This window comes from Schistocerca americana, chromosome 1 (assembly GCF_021461395.2).
Source record: "Schistocerca americana isolate TAMUIC-IGC-003095 chromosome 1, iqSchAmer2.1, whole genome shotgun sequence".
NCBI classification, from domain to species: domain Eukaryota; kingdom Metazoa; phylum Arthropoda; class Insecta; order Orthoptera; family Acrididae; genus Schistocerca; species Schistocerca americana.
This window is the reverse complement of record NC_060119.1, coordinates 796,909,692-796,928,574: the sequence shown is the minus strand read 5'-3', so window position 1 is coordinate 796,928,574 and position 18,883 is coordinate 796,909,692. Positions and strand designations below refer to the sequence as shown.

The window sequence follows — 18,883 nt, the reverse complement described above, 5'->3', positions numbered from 1 at the left end:
AAAAATATGCAATTAATATGACATCCCTTGTCGATAGCACTTATTACTTCATGAGTATAAAGAGCTAGTTGTGTTCCACAAGAACGATATTTTCTGAATCCGTGCTACGTGTCAATAAATCGTTTTCTTAGAGGCACTTCATAATGTTCGAATGCAGTATATGTTCCCAAACCTTACTGCAAATCAACGTTAGTGATATAGGCCTGTAATTCAGCGGAGTACTCCTACTTCTCTTTTTGGGTATTGGTGTGACTTGAGCAATTTTCCAGTCTTTAGGTACGGATCTTTCTGTGAGCGAGCGGTTGTATATAATTGTTAAATATGGAGCTATTGTATCAGTATACTCTGAGAGGAACCTGACCGGTATATAATCTGGACCGGAGGCCTTGCCTTTAATAAGTTAACTCTTAGAATAGAATAAATGCCGGCCGAAGTGGCCGTGCGGTTAAAGGCGCTGCAGTCTGGAACCGCAAGACCACTACGGTCGCAGGTTCGAATCCTGCCTCGGGCATGGATGTTTGTGATGTTCTTAGGTTAGTTAGGTTTAACTAGTTCTAAGTTCTAGGGGACTAATGACCTTAGCAGTTGAGTCCCATAGTGCTCAGAGCCATTTGAACCATTTGAGCCAATAGAATAAATAACACTATTAAAAACAGAGAAATAATCTGCTACTCAGAAGTAATTTAAGATATCATACTTCGTACAACATATACAGACTGCGTGCAGCATATAAGCTGCTACTGCTACTGCTGATATCCGCTATGCACAGAGGCTGGAGCTCTACCTGGTCTATGTCTGTTGTCATGCTCACACTTAATTAGAACTCCAGACGCTGAAACAGTACTCTCGATTTGTAAACTGTGGGGCTTACTGGTGTCAGCTGCAGCTAGACATTACGCGGAATCAGTGGCGACGAGTAACAATGTGTACCGGACCAGGATTCGAACCCAGGATCTCCTGCTTACTGAGGGAGGTGCGTTAACCATTGCGCCACCCGGGACACAGCGTTATCGCAGCTGCGCGAACTGCCTCTTCACTCCTCACGGCCGATACACACTTCCATCGAGCGCCACGTATCCTCAATCCCCGTCCATTGATTCCATGTTCGTTACTATGAGATTCCCACGGGATATGGGACGTATTTGTGCATCCGCACTGCAGAAGGTGGATCCATTGCCCAACTAGGCGTATCAGTTATATGAATGCGTGGTGCCTGTTCTTTAGGACATACTCTAGATTTGGCCGTGTTGTATATTATGTCCATTAGCCTTTGCAAACAGTGATTGCAGGTGCTCACCTCATTTCTTATCGCTCCTTTGTACTACTCCTAAATATTTAAACAATGTGAGGTGCTCAAGATGTTCATCACTAATATTTTAAACGGACACTGCCGTGTTTTTTCTCTATCAGACATTATTTTACATTCACCCACATTTGAAGAGATCCGCCAATCATACACGAAATATGGAAATTTAGTCTATCTGCATTTGCTTATGGCTGTCGGCCTTTTTACACGCCATTCGAAGATGACTGTTAAAACCGCTCAAAATAACCAGTTTCTGAAATAACCGATTTTCAGCTTTTGTTCCTCTTATTTTTTGTAATAAAGGTAGATATCGAACAAAGAAATGTGGCAAGTGATTGAATACTAGAGAAAATCACCGGTATATCTGGGCATTACGAATAGTCCGGGCTATAGGGTGAAAACTGAAGTTGAAGGAGGCTGTTTTTCGTGTTCATTCGTTCGTCTTTAAGACATATCATGTAGACAGTGGCAGCAGATCAGCTACTTTCTGTTTTTATCGTGCATTCTGAATCAACAGTCGTAAAGAACAACTGCCAAGATGAGAAACATAGAAGTAGATATCCTCTGTGTAACAAAGCAGCTTAAATCACTTAGCAAAGCCAAGGCCACCGGTCCAGATGGGTATTAGTCAGGTTCCTCTCAGAGTATGATGATAAAATAGCGCCATATTTAGCAAAATTATACAACCAATCGCTCACAGAAAGATCCGTACCTAAAGACTGGAAAACTGTTCAAGTCACACCAATACCCAAAAGGGAAGTAGGAGTAATCCTCTTAATTACAGGCCTATATTGCTAACGTCGATAAGGTTTTGGAACATATACTGTATTCGAACATTATGAAGTACCTCGAAGAAAACGTTTTATTGACACATAGCACGGATTCAGAAAATATAGTTCTTGTGAAACACAACTAGCTCTTTATACTCATGAAGTAATAAGTGCTATCGACAGGGGATGTCAAATTGATTCCATATTTTTCGATTTCCAGAAGGCTTTCGACACCGTTCCTCACAAGCGTCTTCTAACCAAACTGCGTGCCTACGGAGTATCGCCTCAGTTGTGAGACTGGATTCGTGATTTCCTCTCAGAAAGGTCACAGTTCTTAGTAATAGATGGAAAGTCATCGAGTAAAACAGAAGTAATATCCGGCGTTCCCCAAGAAAGTGTTATAGACCCTCTATTGTTCCTGACCTATATTAACGGCGTAGGAGACAATCTGAGTAGCCGTCTTAGATTGTTTACAGATGATGCTGTCATTTACAGTCTTGTAAAGTCGTCAGATGATCAAAACGACTTGCAAAATGATTTAGATAAGATATCTGTATAGTGCGAAAAGTGGCAATTGAACCTGAATAAACAAAAGTGTGAAGGTATTCACATGATTACTAAAAGAAAACTGCTAAATTTCGATTATGCGATGAGTCACACAAGTCTGAAGGCTGTAAATTCAACTAAATACTTAGGGATTACAACTACAAATAACCTAAATTGGAACGATCAAATAGATAATATTGTGGGTAGAGCAAACAAAAGACTGCGATTGACAGAACACTTAGAAGGTGCAACATGTCTACTAAAGAGACTCCTTACGCCACGTTTGTCCACCCGATTCTGGAGTATTGCTGTGCGGTGTGGGTTCCGCATCAGGTGGGACTGACGGATGACATCGAAAAAGCACAAAAAAGGGCAGCTCGTTTTGTATTATCGCGAAATAGGTGAGATAGTGTCACAGACATGATACGTGAATTGGAGTGGCAATCATCAAAACAAAGGCGTTTTTCGTTGCGACGGGGTCTTCTTATGAAATTTCAATCACCAGTTTTCTCCTCCGATTGCGGAAACATTCTGCTGGCACCCACCTACATAATGAGAAATGATCACCATTACAGAATAAGAGAAATCAGGGCTCGTACAGAAAAATTTACGTGTTGGTTTCTTCGCGTGCCGTTCGAGAGCTTAACGGTAGAGAGACAACTTGAAGGTGGTTCATTGAGCCCTCTACCAGGCACTTGATTGTGAATAGCAGAAAAATCACGTAGATGTAGATGTGAAGTTTTTCATTTATTACTGTTACCATAATCTCCTCCCATTTTATTAGTTTCTAGAGATGGCAGACCAATTTTAGTCTTTTAAAGCATATGAAGCATTGCAATTCATTCTTATGTAAATTTATAAAAATATTTCTAGATCTAGGATTGGTGCCATTCTGCAGTACAACGGATGTCCAGCGAATACAGCGAGAAATTACTGTGTAGACTAGACGGGGGAAAGTCTTACACAGTGCATGTGCACGCGTATCTTGAGCCACGACACACGGCAGCAATGCTGTACCAATTCTATTGCCATTTGTTTGTTGCTCGCGTCTGTGGACGTTGTTATTAAAATAGCACTGTTCGCGTTTCCCATTTTCTGAAATAACACATTATTTCAAAATAATGCTATTTTACGTAGAAAAATTACTTCTTTTTTAAAGACTAGTTTACTTAAGAACGAAAAATTTTAGCACTGTTGCTATAGCTAATCGATATTTCTGTTTATCTTTTTTTTTATTCCGTTATTAGCATAAAATGAAAAGACGTAACTGTTACACCAGTGTTCAAACAAATACCGAGAACTACCGGTTATTCGGAATTAAAATACCGATATTGGTTTTGACCGGTTGGTTTTTCCCTACTCTGCTGTCCAGTGAAGATAGTTTCTTGCAACAAACATCGTCGTTGGCGAGGAATCTAATAATGTTACTGGCCCTACCTGGTATCTGCTATGTATCTGGTTGATAGTACTGACAGCTTCCTTAGATTGTTTGCAGATGATGCTGTAGTCTACAGGAAAGTAGTATCACACGAAATTTGTGAACAAATCAATGAGGATTTGCAGAAAATAAATGCGTGATGTAATGACTGGCAGTTATGTCTCAATATTAGTAAGTGTAACCCACTGCGTATAACAAGGCGAAAATCCCCATTAATGTACGAGTACAAAATAAATGCCCAGTCTTTGGAAGCGGTAACGTCCGTCAAGTATCTGGGTGTGACTATTCGAAATGATCTCAAATGGAATGATCAGATTACACAAGTAACGGGTAAGGCGAACTCCAGATTGCGGTTTATTGGTAGAATCCTGAAGCGATGCATCCTCCAACAAAGGAAATAGCTTACAATAGGTTAGTTCGTCCAGTCTTGGAGTATTGCTCGTCTGTATGGGACCCTTACCAGTTGGGTCTGATTCAGGAGATTGAGAAGGTCCAAGGAAGAGCGGCAAGATTCGTGACTTGCACATTTAGCCATCGCGAGATGAAAGTTTGAAGTGGGACACTCTTGCGGACAGACGGAGCGCTAAACGGAAGTCGCTGCTCACTAAATTCCGAAATCCGATCTTCACCGAGGATGTAGAGCATATATTATTACCACCAATTTTCAAATCTCCCAATGATCACCATTCAAACATAAGGGGAATAGGAGGGCGTACTGAGGCTTTCAGACAGTCGTTTTTCCCTCGCACGATCCGCGAGTGAACAGAGGGGGGGGGGGGGGGGGGAATATGACTTTGGGGCGAATTGTGCCCTCCACCACACACCTTTTGGTGGCTAGTGGAGTATATATGTAGATGTAGATGTGTACAGTAAATATCAGAGGACCCATTCTGCTCTCTCTCTCGTCGTCGTTAACAACATAAACCTGACACTAAAGTCTACACATTCGTAACAGTACCTGCAGTGAGTTCATACATCAAGACACAACTCTCGCACTTAGCAAAAGACATATGCTGGGTGCACGATAATGGAAAACCTCTTTGTGATCTCTCAGGCAATGATGTTCTCCCTGATTTCTGCACTTTTTAGAGACAGGTGAATAGCGCTGGACTATGTGCGCCGCAGCCTGGGGACGGCTCACCTGCCGGGCCGGATGAGCCCCCTGGGCAGCAGGCAGTGCGGCCGCACGCCGCGGTGCAGCGGGCCCCAGGCGCCCAGGCGGTCGCGCGCCAGCCGCTGCCCCACGTGGTGGCGCTCCTGCACCACGAACACCAGCTGCGCCTCCGCGTCGCCCCCGCCTCCCCCGCCGTCGCCGTAGGCGTGGCCGTCGTCGCCCGGCAGCCGCCACTGCACGTGCACGCGCCCGTGGCCGCGCTCCGAAGCGCTCACGTTCACCGGCACTGCCGACAGACCTGCGGGCATTAACACACTCGCCGCCACCTGCTACAGCGGCCACGCACCTAATTACGAAGTCACTGCCTACTTAACCCCTCCGTGGTTCATGGGACACGTATGTTCCACTAAAGCACTTTTGAGCACTGGGGAATGTGTATCCCATATCAGGGATAAATTCTTGTGTCCGATTCCTCTCGTCAGCTTTGAGCAACGACGTCATACTAGAGGCACGTATGCTACATAGACGTATTCTCTGAAAGCAGCTGATGATATTCGTAAAGAAAGGAATGTAGCGTGTTATAAAATTACGATCACAATTCACGCGATTAATTACTTAGCCACGAATTATATCGAAACGAACTGAAAATAATGGAAATAAATAAAACAATAGAGCAATATGTGTATCTGAAATAAATTAATAAATTACTGTCGTAACATAAGCGAAGAAGAAAAGCACAGACAACCTTTAATTTCTATTACAGTATAGCGAGTGGGAAAGTGGTAGTATCATAAAATACGTTAACTTATAATAATAAGAATTATTGAATCTAACGGGGCTACAGCGGGAATGTGGGGGTTTTGGGCGGGGAGAAACTAAAATGTAATACGAAACCGGGAGAATGAAATGTGGAAAAACCGACTCATAAACTATAGGACAAAAGTACACAGATAATTAAAATTAACAAAAGTAACGAATATTGAAATCGATACCTAGAATTGACCTTTATGCGTTAATTCTAGTTACCAATTCCCATATTTGTTACATTTTCATAGCAGTTTGGAGAGGAATTACAAGTGTAGAAATCCTTCTACAATTCAGGTCACACCTGCTGCATAAACGTTCTAAATAATGAAGCATGTAATGGATGGAATCAATAACTAGAACTGGCCTCTAATATAGCTTAATTCTAGTCACTGATTCCAATATTTTTAATTTTTTGCAGTAGCTTAGAGGGCAATCAAAAAGCAGAGATCCTATTACACTTCAGTGAACACACCTGCGGTAAAAATGGTTTAAATAATGATCCACGGAATTGTTGGAGTCGGTGACTATAACTGACCTATGTAGGAGGTCAATTCTCGTTACGGAATCCAACCACTCGATGATTCATAATTTTGGACTTCTTTGCAGTGAGTGTGTGTACTCGGTTGTTGTAGGATTTTTAGAGTTTTATTGATGTCGCCATACTCCGAAAAAGTAACAAATATTGTAGCTACGGATTCTGTTTCTTTCTTTTTCACAGTAGTGAAGACAGTAAGATCAAATCTAAAAATTCCGCGACTATCGTGCACACATTTGCTGCAAACATAGTCTAAGTGACGAACCGCGTAATGATTGGAATCGATAACTGTGCTACATTGAGACGGTAATTTATTTCAGACATGTATATTTCTCTTTTTCTGTTCTTATTTATTTTCGTTGCTTTCCATTCTTTTAGATATAATTCGTGGCTAAATAGTTAATCATGCAAACTCTGATTGTAATTTTATCCTGTGTTACATTCGTTTAATTTCGAATACGACATTTGCTGTCAAAGACTGCCTCTTTGCACCGTCTATGCGTTGGGTATGATGTAATTGCTCAAAGCCGACGGGTGGAATCAGACACTAGAGGTAACCCGAGATCTGTCTAGTTCTGTCATCTATCCAGAAGCTTTCAGAACTTGGAGTAAAATACTATGGATCATAGGCCGGATGTATAAAGACCTTGGCTATAAACAGTGGAAGGGAAATCGATGGGAAACAGAGTTATTTCCTGCAAAACATGTTAAGTGACGCGTTTCACTTATATTAGTTGGTAGTTCCACGATAAACCGAGAAGTAGCTCTCTTTCTCTAATTTCAGATTGTCACTAATAGCAACTTTGTGCATCTAATCAGTGGTAAGTGCCAAAAAATGGCTTCCAGTAGTAGTGGCGAGCGCAGTTTTCATGCCTCGTAAATGCTTTTCAGGGTTGATTTGTATAAGTCCGAGAATGACGTGGACATCTAAATCTCAGATAAGAGCCTGCATTTGTATCTGAGCGCAAATGCACTTCAAAAGTAGTTATTAATGAGGTGAGTGGAAGAAGTTTTTTAAAGAAATAAACAATTTTGTGTCCCTTACCATAGTCTACTTGAATTTCATTGACTGGTTGATGGAAGAAATGTTAAGAGCTGTGCTAAACATGCTTTACATGCTGTAGTAAGGCGCTTGCTAAAATTAATTTTATATTGTGCTGAATTCCATATTAATATTGAGGATTTTCGTACTTTATCATGGCAGAAATTGTCAATGCAAATCTTACTATCAAAAACTGAAAGAATTAGAACCTTCTGAATTTTTATTTTTGAGAGGTTTCGTAGTAACGTTTCTTTAAATCGCCCACCAAATAATGAGTGGTAAGTCCATAGTAATACATGTTAAGTGTACTCAGTTTGTAACAATGTTAAGTACCCATTGACTAATTTTTAAGAATAAAAGTTGGGTAGAATATACCATTTCAAAAATATGCCATTGCTGTAAATATATTTGAAAACAATGACTTACCCGAATAACAATCACATTGCATGTACTTAAATTATTTTATTTAGATGATTTTATTGAAACCTTTGCTGCGTAATTTCTCAAAACAACCAGTTACACCCCTACAATTGTTTACAGCCAACGTCTTCATATAAAGGGCTGCGAGTGACGAAGCAGGCCACCGCATGCGGAGTGCACCTGTATTACGAATACGAAATCAAAAGACTGGCTTCTCCACTCCAAGAAAGTCGGAAGTGCGTAAATGTGTTTTCCTACGCATTACAAACATTGTTTGGAAACATTACTACATTCCTTAGTAATTCTTCTGGTTTGTACGTCATTTGTAGTTGGTGAGAACCACAGAAAATTACACAGAATGTACGAGACATTAGTATGTGATACGTCAAAAACATCTTCAAATTTTGAATTGAAACTATGTTGTTGTATTTTATATTTTTCATTGTCATGAGGATAAGTGTGCATTGGTTATGATTTATTACATTTCTTCCGTATTTACTCTCCCGATGGTGCCCCTGGTTTTAAAGAGAGGTCAACTTAAAAAATTTTAACGGGGAAGTATAATGTTGCTTATGACAGAAGACAGTTTTAGACCTCGTGATGAGTTAATGCACCTCCTTCCACTAAATTATATTTTTAGCTCCTCTTTTCAAATTTTGTGACTATGTAGTAAGAGATTTTCCAGCGATCCAAGGCACTCAGTGAGGGCAATAGGTATTCTCAGCACGAGTAGCTTGGACGGATAGAAGATTTTGTTTATTTGGCTAGTAAGTCACGTCGATAATGAGACGGAGTGAAATGGCGCAGTGACTATGGCCATTGACTCGTTTTAGGAGGGAATGGTTAGAAATATACAATCGACCTTCCTCATGTACTGTGCATAACTTCCCCTAGAAACTGCCACTTTGGTTTGTTCACCAATCCTACGGGAAAATCCTTCGAAATACTACGCCTGCACCTACACCTACAGTTACTACACTCCGGAAGCGACTACATAGTCCGACGCAGAGCGTGGCTGCTGCTAAAGTCAGTGACATTTCTGTCGTGTCTTATGGTCCTGTGCGAGTTCCAACGTGGTGGCAGCGCAGTTGTTGGTTTTCTGTATTTACCAACTCATTTTCGAGAGATCCACCGTTATTCAAATGATTACCATTTACGTTCCTTGAGGAAGAGTTACTTTCGCATGGACTGTACGGACTAGTCATGACGCCAACAGCGCGTCTCCAAATTCGTTCGATGTCCGCTGATAGCAGCTCCAAACACTACGGCACTACTCTAGAACTGAATACACTAGTGTCTTGTATGCGATTCCTTTTAGAAATGCACTTCTCCAGAACAAATCCAGCTGTCTTATTCCTCTTCCCAACGACTGGTCTTATGTGTTCATCCCACTGCAGCTGGCTTCGCAGTTTTACCGCTAAAATTTTAAGCAATGTTAGAAACTCATCAAAACATACACTGATGAGCCAAAACATTATGTCTTTGCCCACCGCAACGTTTCATGCCGTCTGGTGGCGTTGCGGGTACTTGACGCAGTAACGAAAGTATGTAAGCGGATCAGACACGGACGGGGGATCACCCTAGCGAAGATATGCGAATGGGGAAACCCATTGCGATATGCGACTTTGACAAGGGGCAGATTATTACTACGGAAAGCCTGCGAACGGGTATCTCGAAAACGGCGAAGCTGGTTGGGGTTCGCGCATTGCTGTCATGCGTATATGTAGGATAGTGGCTGAAGGACGGTGAAGCAACGAGTAAGTAACATGTTGTTGGACGTCCACGCCTTGTCACAGAACGTGAAGACGGAGGACTGCCGCCCCTGTGAAGCAGGTATGGTATCAATCGGTGTAGGACGACAGAGTGCAATGCTGGTGCAAGCACAAGAATTTCGGAACGCACTGTACAGCCCATACTGCTTAGCATGGAGCTCCACAACAGACGACCCCTGCGTGTTTCCAAGTTGGCCCAACATCACCAGTTATGATTGCTGTGGGAACAGAATCATCGAGACTGGACCGTGGATCAGTGTAAACGTGTCGTCTGGTCGGATAAATCACGTTTGTTGTCACACCAAGGGGATGGTCCAGCCCGGATACGCAGTCATCCAGGCGGAGAGCTGTAATTGACACGTATAAAGGACTGTTATAACCAGGGGTGTTTTACTGACGGCTCACTGTAAGACTCCAGTCACCAATACCTCCGCAGCCCACGTCCAGGTGGGGAGACGGCGCTCCGTCCTGCTTCGCCATCAGCCGATTCACCCGCCACCGCTAGGGTCACGTCCCGTCCCCTACATCAGAATGCCAAGAATGAATAGAGGGGAAACAGTCAAATCCTGGACACTTTTGCCATTAGGCGCTGCTGCAATGGCTGCCAATGCGAGATACTTGCCATGATAAGTCAATACATTAACGAAAGTGCACACCATGTGTATCAGAAGGCGATAGAAAATTAGTGTGCGGAAGGTGCGGAGATCAACCTTCTATGGGACGCACGTATTACACTTCACAACGGACGTCGTTGAAATTCAAGAATTGTTCAAAGCAAACCATTAACTCGCTCAATGATCGCTGAATGAAAAATGGTGCGCCACAGTGATCACAGAAGTTTGCACCAACAAGATCGAATGCGAATTCCTTGTGAGTTACAAACGGTGCAGGACATTCATCTAGGTATCCACTTGTAAAAAATGCTTTTACAAACATATTGGTCTAACGGGCTGATGGGAGCTGATGGAACGTGATGGCAAGCAAACGAATGCGAAAGTGTGTGCCGCAAGGCTTATCGTGAAACTGGCCAACCTTTAAAGCGAAGCTGCTATAATATGTTTTATGGGCACGGAAAAAACAAACATCCAGAGGCTGAATTTGTCGTGTGGTTGACGGTGGTATGATTTACAATGTCACACACTTTCCAGGAGGGATAGTTTTCTCTAAAGGAGTACGATTTTGTATACGCAGACCAGGAATCAAGCAAAAGAAGTTAATTTGAGCAATTATTGGCCAGAGGCAGTGTTCATACCGCAGTTATATTTCTCTTACGCTCATTCTCCCACTCTTGCTTGCTGTGACGTAAATACTCCCTACTGCCCTTGCAAGATCACGCCCACGAGAAAGAATCGCTGGCAGCAGAGCACCTCAAGCACAATAAATAACTTTCCAGCCAATTTACCATCCAGATTAACAGTCGGCATAATTGTATACGGATACGTTACGGCATTAATGTTAGTTGATCTTGATACAACTTTCTTCGTACCTCTAATTTCCAGGGTTCCTTTCACACGCATATCTTCTTCAAATCATGAGTGGCCGGAGTTGAAAACAAATTTCTTACAAAACCCTGTGATAAGTTTGTTCATCTTATCCACTAATTTTGGAGCCAATTTCGCAGTTTGCTATGCATCGTCCAGAATTTCGTTACCTTACGTCTTCCAAACCTGTAGCACTGTTTGAAGTTATGCAAGCGTCCGCTGGTTTCCTTGAAATCACTGTACTCTATGCTGCTCGCAATTCAGTGTGCATAACGTAGTTCGTCTCTATCATGCACATCGTGTAAATTGTATCGAGCATCGTCGAAACGCGCAAACACCAGTTTTTGCAACAAGCGCATTTTGTCCTCCCTTGAATATCCACAGTTTTTCTTATGCGCTACACGGTCATACTGTTGAGGACTTATTAGAAAACTAAGTTTCACTGGAGACGAGATTTATGTCTCCGTATCCAACAAGGGTGATGAACTACGTAGCTCGACACGTGTTTTAGTGTCAGTTTCACTTGTTAAGCACGTATCGTCATCATTGTACTCCTCACGTACATTGTTCGCACAGTCGAGCGTAAACCACATCACAAATTACACTGACTCAATTTGCAGAAACGCTGATACAGGTATTCCATCTGCCAATTCTTTCTCACTGTGCGGAATTCCTTGGGTTCCTTTCTGATGAAATGTCAACTTCGATAACTGTTGCTGTAGCTATAATGCAATATTTGCTTTGTTTATCATTGTCATTGTCCTGCTTTTTATAAATACCGCTAGCACTGCAGTACTGTTGTGAGTTGTTTGTCGACTGAACAGTTGAACTACGCTCCGTAGGCTCGTGCTGTACTCACCATTGGATACCTCCAGTTCCGCTTCGTGTTGCGTTAGCAGCCAATAGTGTGGTTGCATGGTAAACAATACGTGGAGCATCGAAAGCCCTAACATCGCTGCCATTTTGCGACCTCGCACTCAGCTCCTTGTTGGACGATGTGTACCCTAACATTCCTCACCACAATCTTTCAGTGTGTCCAAACACCAATACCTAATTAAGCTAAGGCTTCAAAGGGCATTAGATTCTCTCCGATGCTGCGTCCTTCCTTCTGGGGGAGTAATGAAAGATAAGAAGAATGCGCGCTGTGTTGGAGGCGGGAGCGTCTCCCTGGCGTACCTGGGGCCACGTCCAGCTGCTGCGCGCGCTGGCAGGTAGCGCCGCAGGCGTTGGGGCAGCACTTGTCGGTGGCGGGGCAGTCGCCGTCGTGCGCGCACGCCGTGATGCACGCCGCCTCGAACGCCGACAGCGCCGACAGGTCGCCGGGGCAGCTGCCCGCCTTGCTCACCGCGCGCTCCCGCACGCACTGCTCGGCGCACTGCAGCACACCAAGCCCCTCACTTCAGTCTGCAGTCTTCAACCTTACCTCCTACCTGCGCCACAATACACAGTTCAGATATGCTGCACATATCAGCACTCAAATGCTTTTTTTTCCCTATATTGTCATCTCCACTCCCCATCAGGGGCGGGCTGGCAGCAGCATAAGCGCTGCTCTTCAGCCAAGAGACATAAATAGACAGGAAGATATTTAAAAACAATATAAAGGAGACAATATGGCGGAATATAGAAACAAAACAGGCGGAACAGAAGCAAAGAAGACTTACAAAGCGGTGACTGTAATTCGGAGATAAAAATCTAAAAAAGTATGTTACACAAAAAACCACACACACTACATTAAAAGGCACCAGGCAAAGTACGGCCGGAATATAAAAGTCCGTAGAACGCGTAAAACAGCCACATGTCGGACGGCGTAGCAAGGAACTGTCATGGACGAAAAACAGGTAGAGCAAACAATGAAAACCCACATCACTAGATAACACTGTATAACGGCACCGACACTCTGCACTAACGTAACACACTGTTAACGAATAAAAACCTGAGAGGATCTGCAAGGGGCGGGGGGGACAAGGGAAATGGGAAGAAGGGGAAAGGAGGTGAGGAGGAGGGGTAGAAAGGGGGATGAGGTGGGTGCACGCCAAAGGAAGGCTCGGAAGGGAAGGGACAGGAGAGGAAAACAGCTGAGGAGGGGGTGCAGGTACTCAGGGAGGGAAGGAGGAAACTTCGCTGTGGGAGAAGGAGGGGATAGGAAAAAGGGGGGCCCTGGGGACGAAGGGGGCGAGGGGGACAAGGCCAGATTATAGTTGTAAGGAAGGGTATATGTCACGGCGAAGCTCATGATCTGGGAGGGGGAGGAAATTGCCCTGATGAATTAGATGGAGGGTGTGGATGTGGAGAGAGGGAGGGATATAGAGATAGAGGCGCGGCGACGTGCAGGGGGTGGAGAGGAAGGAGTAAACCAGAGGGTGGGGGGGATTAAGCCTGCGGACAGTGTAAAGGATGAAGATATGTTGGAGGAAAAGGAGGAGGTGGGGGAAGGGGATGAGGTCATACAGGAGCCATGTGGGGGAAGGAGGTGGATATGGAAGGCAAGCCGGAGTGCATGGCGTTCGAGGATTTGGAGGGCCTTGTAAAAGCGGGTGGGTGCAGAGATCCAGGCAACGCTGACATAACAGAGGATAGGACGGATGATGGATTTGTAGGTGTGGAGGATGGTGGAAGGATGCAATCCCCATGTCTGGCCAGACAGGAGTTTCAGGAGGCAGAGGTGGGAATGGGTTTTCTGCTGGATGGTCAGGAGGTGAGAGGTGAGGTGACGGTCGAGGGTGAGGCCAAGGTATCTCAAGGTGGGGGTGAGCTGGATGGGACGAGCATAAAGGGTGAGGTAGAAATCATGGAGACGGAAGGAACGGGTGGTGCCGACTATGTAAAGTATTGAAGACATGACTTGACATGACTAAACCACGAGAAAACAGTACCACGCAAAGAATTGATACTCTAGTTCCGAAATAATAACGATAGTACGAAATACGTGCATCACATTCATATGAACAGTCAACATTATGGAGCACAATATACTAAGAACATTGACGGTACACTATATGACCAAAATCATGGGTACACCTCTCTGTAATGCAGAATTGACCACTAGATGTCACGAGAGGTGCGCCCTCCAGTATAAAACGAGGCGGGGAGTATTCTGTTGTCACTCCGTTTCTCAGGAGAGATCAGTGAGTCCGAACGTGAACTAGTCATTGGATATCATTTAGGTAAATACATCAAGGACATTCCAAGCCTTCTAAAGCTGCTCACAGGGGGTTAAACCATAATCTTCCTTCTTCTGAAGCAGCCCAAGGCGATTGTTGGTGATGTGACTGTAAAGTAGAAACGCGCAGGAACAAGTACGACCAATCAGAGACCACGAGGACCTCAGTACTGACAGACAGGGACCGTCGAGTGTTGCCGCAGGGTGGTTATAGTAAAATCGCGTGAAATCAGTGGAAGAAAACAGTCGTGAGTTCCAAGGTGCTACCAGCAGTCCAGCTAGCACAGTAACTGTGTGTAGTGAGTTTGCAAATACCTGGAGAACGTTACCTACCATCATATGAAGTGCCGACAGCGAAGTACGGAACAGGTAGTTTTACGGTATGAGGGTGGTTCTCGTTGTTAGCGTGGCCCGCCTGTTGCATTTAAGGAAGGATATGAACACCTTTTGCAGCTTTTTGTAGTGCGTATACACTGAAGCGCCAAAGAAACTGGTATCGGCATGCGTATTGAAATACAAAAATACATAAATAGGCAGGATACGGCGCTGCGGCCGGCAACGCCTATATAAGACAACAGATGTCTGTCGCAGTTGTTAGATTGGTTACTGCTGCTACAATGACAGATTAGCAAGATTAAGTGAGTTTGAAAGTGCTTCAAATGGTTCTGAGCACTATGGGACTTAACATCTGTGGTCATCAGTCCCCTAGAACTTAGAACTACTTAAACCTAACTAACCTAGGGACATCACACACATCCATGCCCGAGGCAGGATTCGAACCTGCGACCGTAGCAGTCGCGCGGTTCCGGACTGAGTGCCTGAACCGCTAGACCACTGCGGCCGGCAAGTGAGTTTGAACGTGGTGTTATAGTTGGCGCACGAACAATGGGACACAGCATCTCCGAGGTAGCGAAGAAGTGCGGAGTTTCCCCTACGGTGTACTGTGAATATCAGGAATGTGGCAAAGCATCAGATCTCCGATATCGCTGCGGCCGGCAAAAAATCCTGCGAGAACGGGACCAACGACGACTAAGAGAATCGTTGAACGTGACAGAAGTGCAATCCTTCCGCAAATTGCTGCAGGTTTCAGTGCTGGGCCATCAACAAGCATCAGCGTGCGAACCATTCAACGAAACGTCATCGACATGGGCTTTCGGAGCCGAAGCAGGACACAGAGCTTCATGCCTCGCCTGGGCCCGTCAACACCGGAACTGGACTGCTGATGACTGGAAACATGTTGCCTGGTCGGACGAGTCTCGTTTCAAATTGTATCGAGCGGATGGACGTGTACGGGCATGGGGACAACCTCACGAATACATGGACTCTGCGTGTCAGCAGGGAACTGTGCAAGCAGGTGGAGGCTGTGTAATGGTGTGGGGAATGTGCAGTTGGAGTGATATGGAATCCCTGATACGTATAGATACGACTCTGACAGGTGTTGCGTACGTAAGCATCCTGTCTGATCACCTGCATCCTTTCAAGTCTATTGTGCATTCTGACAGACTTTGGCAATTCCAGTAGGACAATGGGACAACCCACAGTCCAGAATTGATACAGAATAGCTCCAGGGACACTATTCTGAGTTTAAACACTTCCGTTGGCCACCAAACTCCGCAGACATGAACATTATTATGCATATCTGGGATGCCTTGCAACGTGCTGTTCAAAAGAGATTTCCTCCCCCTCGTAAGATTTCGGATTTATGGACAGCCCTGCTGGATTCATGGACTCAATTCCCTCCAGCAGTACTTCAGACATTAGTCGAGTCCACGCCACATCGTGTCGCGGCACTTCTGCGTGCTCGCAGGAGCTCTACACGATATTAGGCAGGTGTACCAGTTTCTTTGACTCTTCAGTGTAGTACAAGAACGGTTAGAAGACGATGATTGATTGTATAGCCATGGCCATGCACATGTCATAAAGTAGTACATGTGAGGCAATGATTTGTGGACAACAACGTTCTCGAAACTGTACTAGGTACCAGCCCGTAACCGCGATGCTGCTACGGTCGCAGGTTCGAATCCTACCTCGGGCATGGATGTGTGTGATGTCCGTAGGTTAGTTTGGTTTAAGTAGTTCTAAGTCTAGGGTCTGATGACCTCAGATGTTAAGTCCCATAGTGCTTAGAGCTATGTGACCAGTGCTTAGAGCTATTTGACCATTTTGACCAGGAGTCCTGACCTGAGGAGGAATGGACTACCATTCAATCACACACATTCAGTTGCCTGATGGAAAGTGTCCCCAGCAGGGTTTAAGTCGTTATAACGACGAATGGGGGGGGGGGGGGGGGACACATCATATCAATGTTCACTAATAGGTGTCGGAATGCTTTTTGTCAGATAGTTTAAGTAGTGATACAACCCAAAATATTCTTACATAGTTGCACGTGGGGGAATATACAGGGTGTTACAAAACGGTACGGCCAAACTTTCAGGAAACATTCCTCACACACAAATAAAGAAAAGATGTTATGTGGACATGTGTCCGGAAACGGTTAATTTCCATGTTAGAGCTCATTTTAGTTTCGTCAGTATGTACTGTACTTCCTCGATTCACCTCCAGTTGGCCCAGTTGAAGGAAGGTAATCGTGACTTCGGTGCTTGTGTTGACATGCGACTCATTGCTCTACAGTACTGGCATCAAGCACATCAGTACGTAGCATCAACAGGTTAGTGTTCATCACGAACGTGGTTTTGCAGTCAGTGCAATGTTTACAAATGCGGAGTTGGCAGATGCCCATTTGATGTATGGATTAGCACGGGGCAATAGCCGTGGCGCGGTACGTTTCTATCGAGACAGCTTTCCAGAACGAAGGTGTCCCGACAGGAAGACGTTCGAAGCAATTGATCGGCGTCTTAGGGAGCACGGAACATTCCAGCCTATGGCTCGCGACTGGGGAAGATCTAGAACGACGAGGACACCTGCAATGGACGAGGCAATTCTTCGTGCAGTTGACGATAACCCTAATGTCAGCGTCAGAAAAGTTGCTGCTGTACAAGGTACCGTTGACCACGTCACTGTATGGAGAGTGCTACGGGAGAACCAGTTGTTTCCGTACCATGTACAGCGTGTGCAGGCACTATCAGCAGCTGATTGGCCTCCACGGGTACACTTCTGCGAATGGTTCAGCCAACAATGTGTCAATCCTCATTTCAGTGCAAATGTTCTCTTTACGGATGAGGCTTCATTCCAACGTGATCAAATTGTAAATTTTCACAATCAACGTGTGTGGGCTGACGAGAATCCGCACGCAATTGTGCAATCACGTCATCAAGACAGATTTTCTGTGAACGTTTGGGCAGGCATTGTTGGTGAGGTCTTGATTGGGCCCCATGTTCTTCCACCTACGCTCAATGGAGCACGTTATCATGATTTCATACGGGATACTCTACCTATTCTGCTAGAACATGTGCCTTTACAAGTACGGCACAACATGTGGTTCATGGACGATGGAGCTCCTGCACATTTCAGTCGAAGTGTTCGTACGCTTCTCAACAACAGATTTGATGACCGGTGGATTGGTAGGGGCGGACCAATTCCCTGGCCCCCACGCTCTCCAGACCTCAACCCTCTTAACTTTCATTTGTGGGGGAATTTGAAAGCTCTTGTCTACGCAACCCCAGTACCAAATGTAGAGACTCTTCGTGCTCGTATTGTGGACGGCTGTGATACAATACGCCATTCTCCAGGGCTGTATCACCGCATCAGGGATTCCATGCGACGGAGGGTGGATGTATGTATCCTCGCTAACGGAGGACATTTTGAACATTTCCTGTAACAAAGTCTTTGAAGTCACGCTGGTACGTTCTGATGCTGTGTGTTTCCAGTCCATGATTAATGTGATTTGAAGAGAAGTAATAAAATGAGCTCTAACATGGAAAGTAAGCGTTTCCGGACACATGTCCACATAACATATTTTCTTTCTTTGTGTGTGAGGAATGTTTCCTGAAAGTTTGGCCGTACCTTTTTGTAACACCCTGTATAAGATACTACCTGGAAGACACCTGCTTCGCCTGGTATTTTTTTTTCATTTGTTTCGTGAATTGGAAAAAAAATGTGTGCATCAGTCATCTCATTTGTAAAGCATCTGACATAAATTACATTTGGCGTTCTGCCTTCTTGTGCATAGCCGTATCAGTTTGATTGGTGTCAGACATGCAAACGCGCAAGACAAGCATCATAGTTGCTCGTGAGGGAAATAAAAGACTTTTAAATTTCCTTCGCGTATTGGATCGTTTGTCTTTCTGGTTTATCTTGCAGGAAAGTGGAACTTCTTAAATAAATTCGGCTCATAATTACCGACTTGCCCTTCCGTTTTTCTTAACATAAAGGCCGATCAAAAAATTTCCGTTCGAAGGTCTTACAGTCCAGAATCGCTAAGTAGGCCAGTCAGGAAAACTCGCCGTGATCGTTGATAGAATCATCCAACAGACCCACCAGACTGAGCAAACCCCTTTTGGTACTGCCGCACATCCTTGACCGTCAGGAATCG

At 44.6% G+C, this 18,883-nt stretch overlaps 1 protein-coding gene across 1 annotated transcript in view; it reads right to left on the bottom strand.

Moving 5' to 3' along the window:
* The window catches only part of LOC124594295 (anosmin-1), a 54,462-nt gene extending 41,765 nt beyond the window's left edge, over nt 1–12,697 (bottom strand). The window contains exons 1-3 of the mRNA XM_047132661.1: nt 12,662–12,697; nt 12,408–12,606; nt 5,202–5,472 (exon numbers count right to left, since the gene is read on the bottom strand). Coding sequence (XP_046988617.1) covers nt 5,202–5,472; nt 12,408–12,606; nt 12,662–12,697 — 506 coding nt within the window. The remainder of the gene's footprint in view (nt 1–5,201; nt 5,473–12,407; nt 12,607–12,661) is intronic.
* Nucleotides 12,698–18,883: the final 6,186 nt, after the last annotated feature.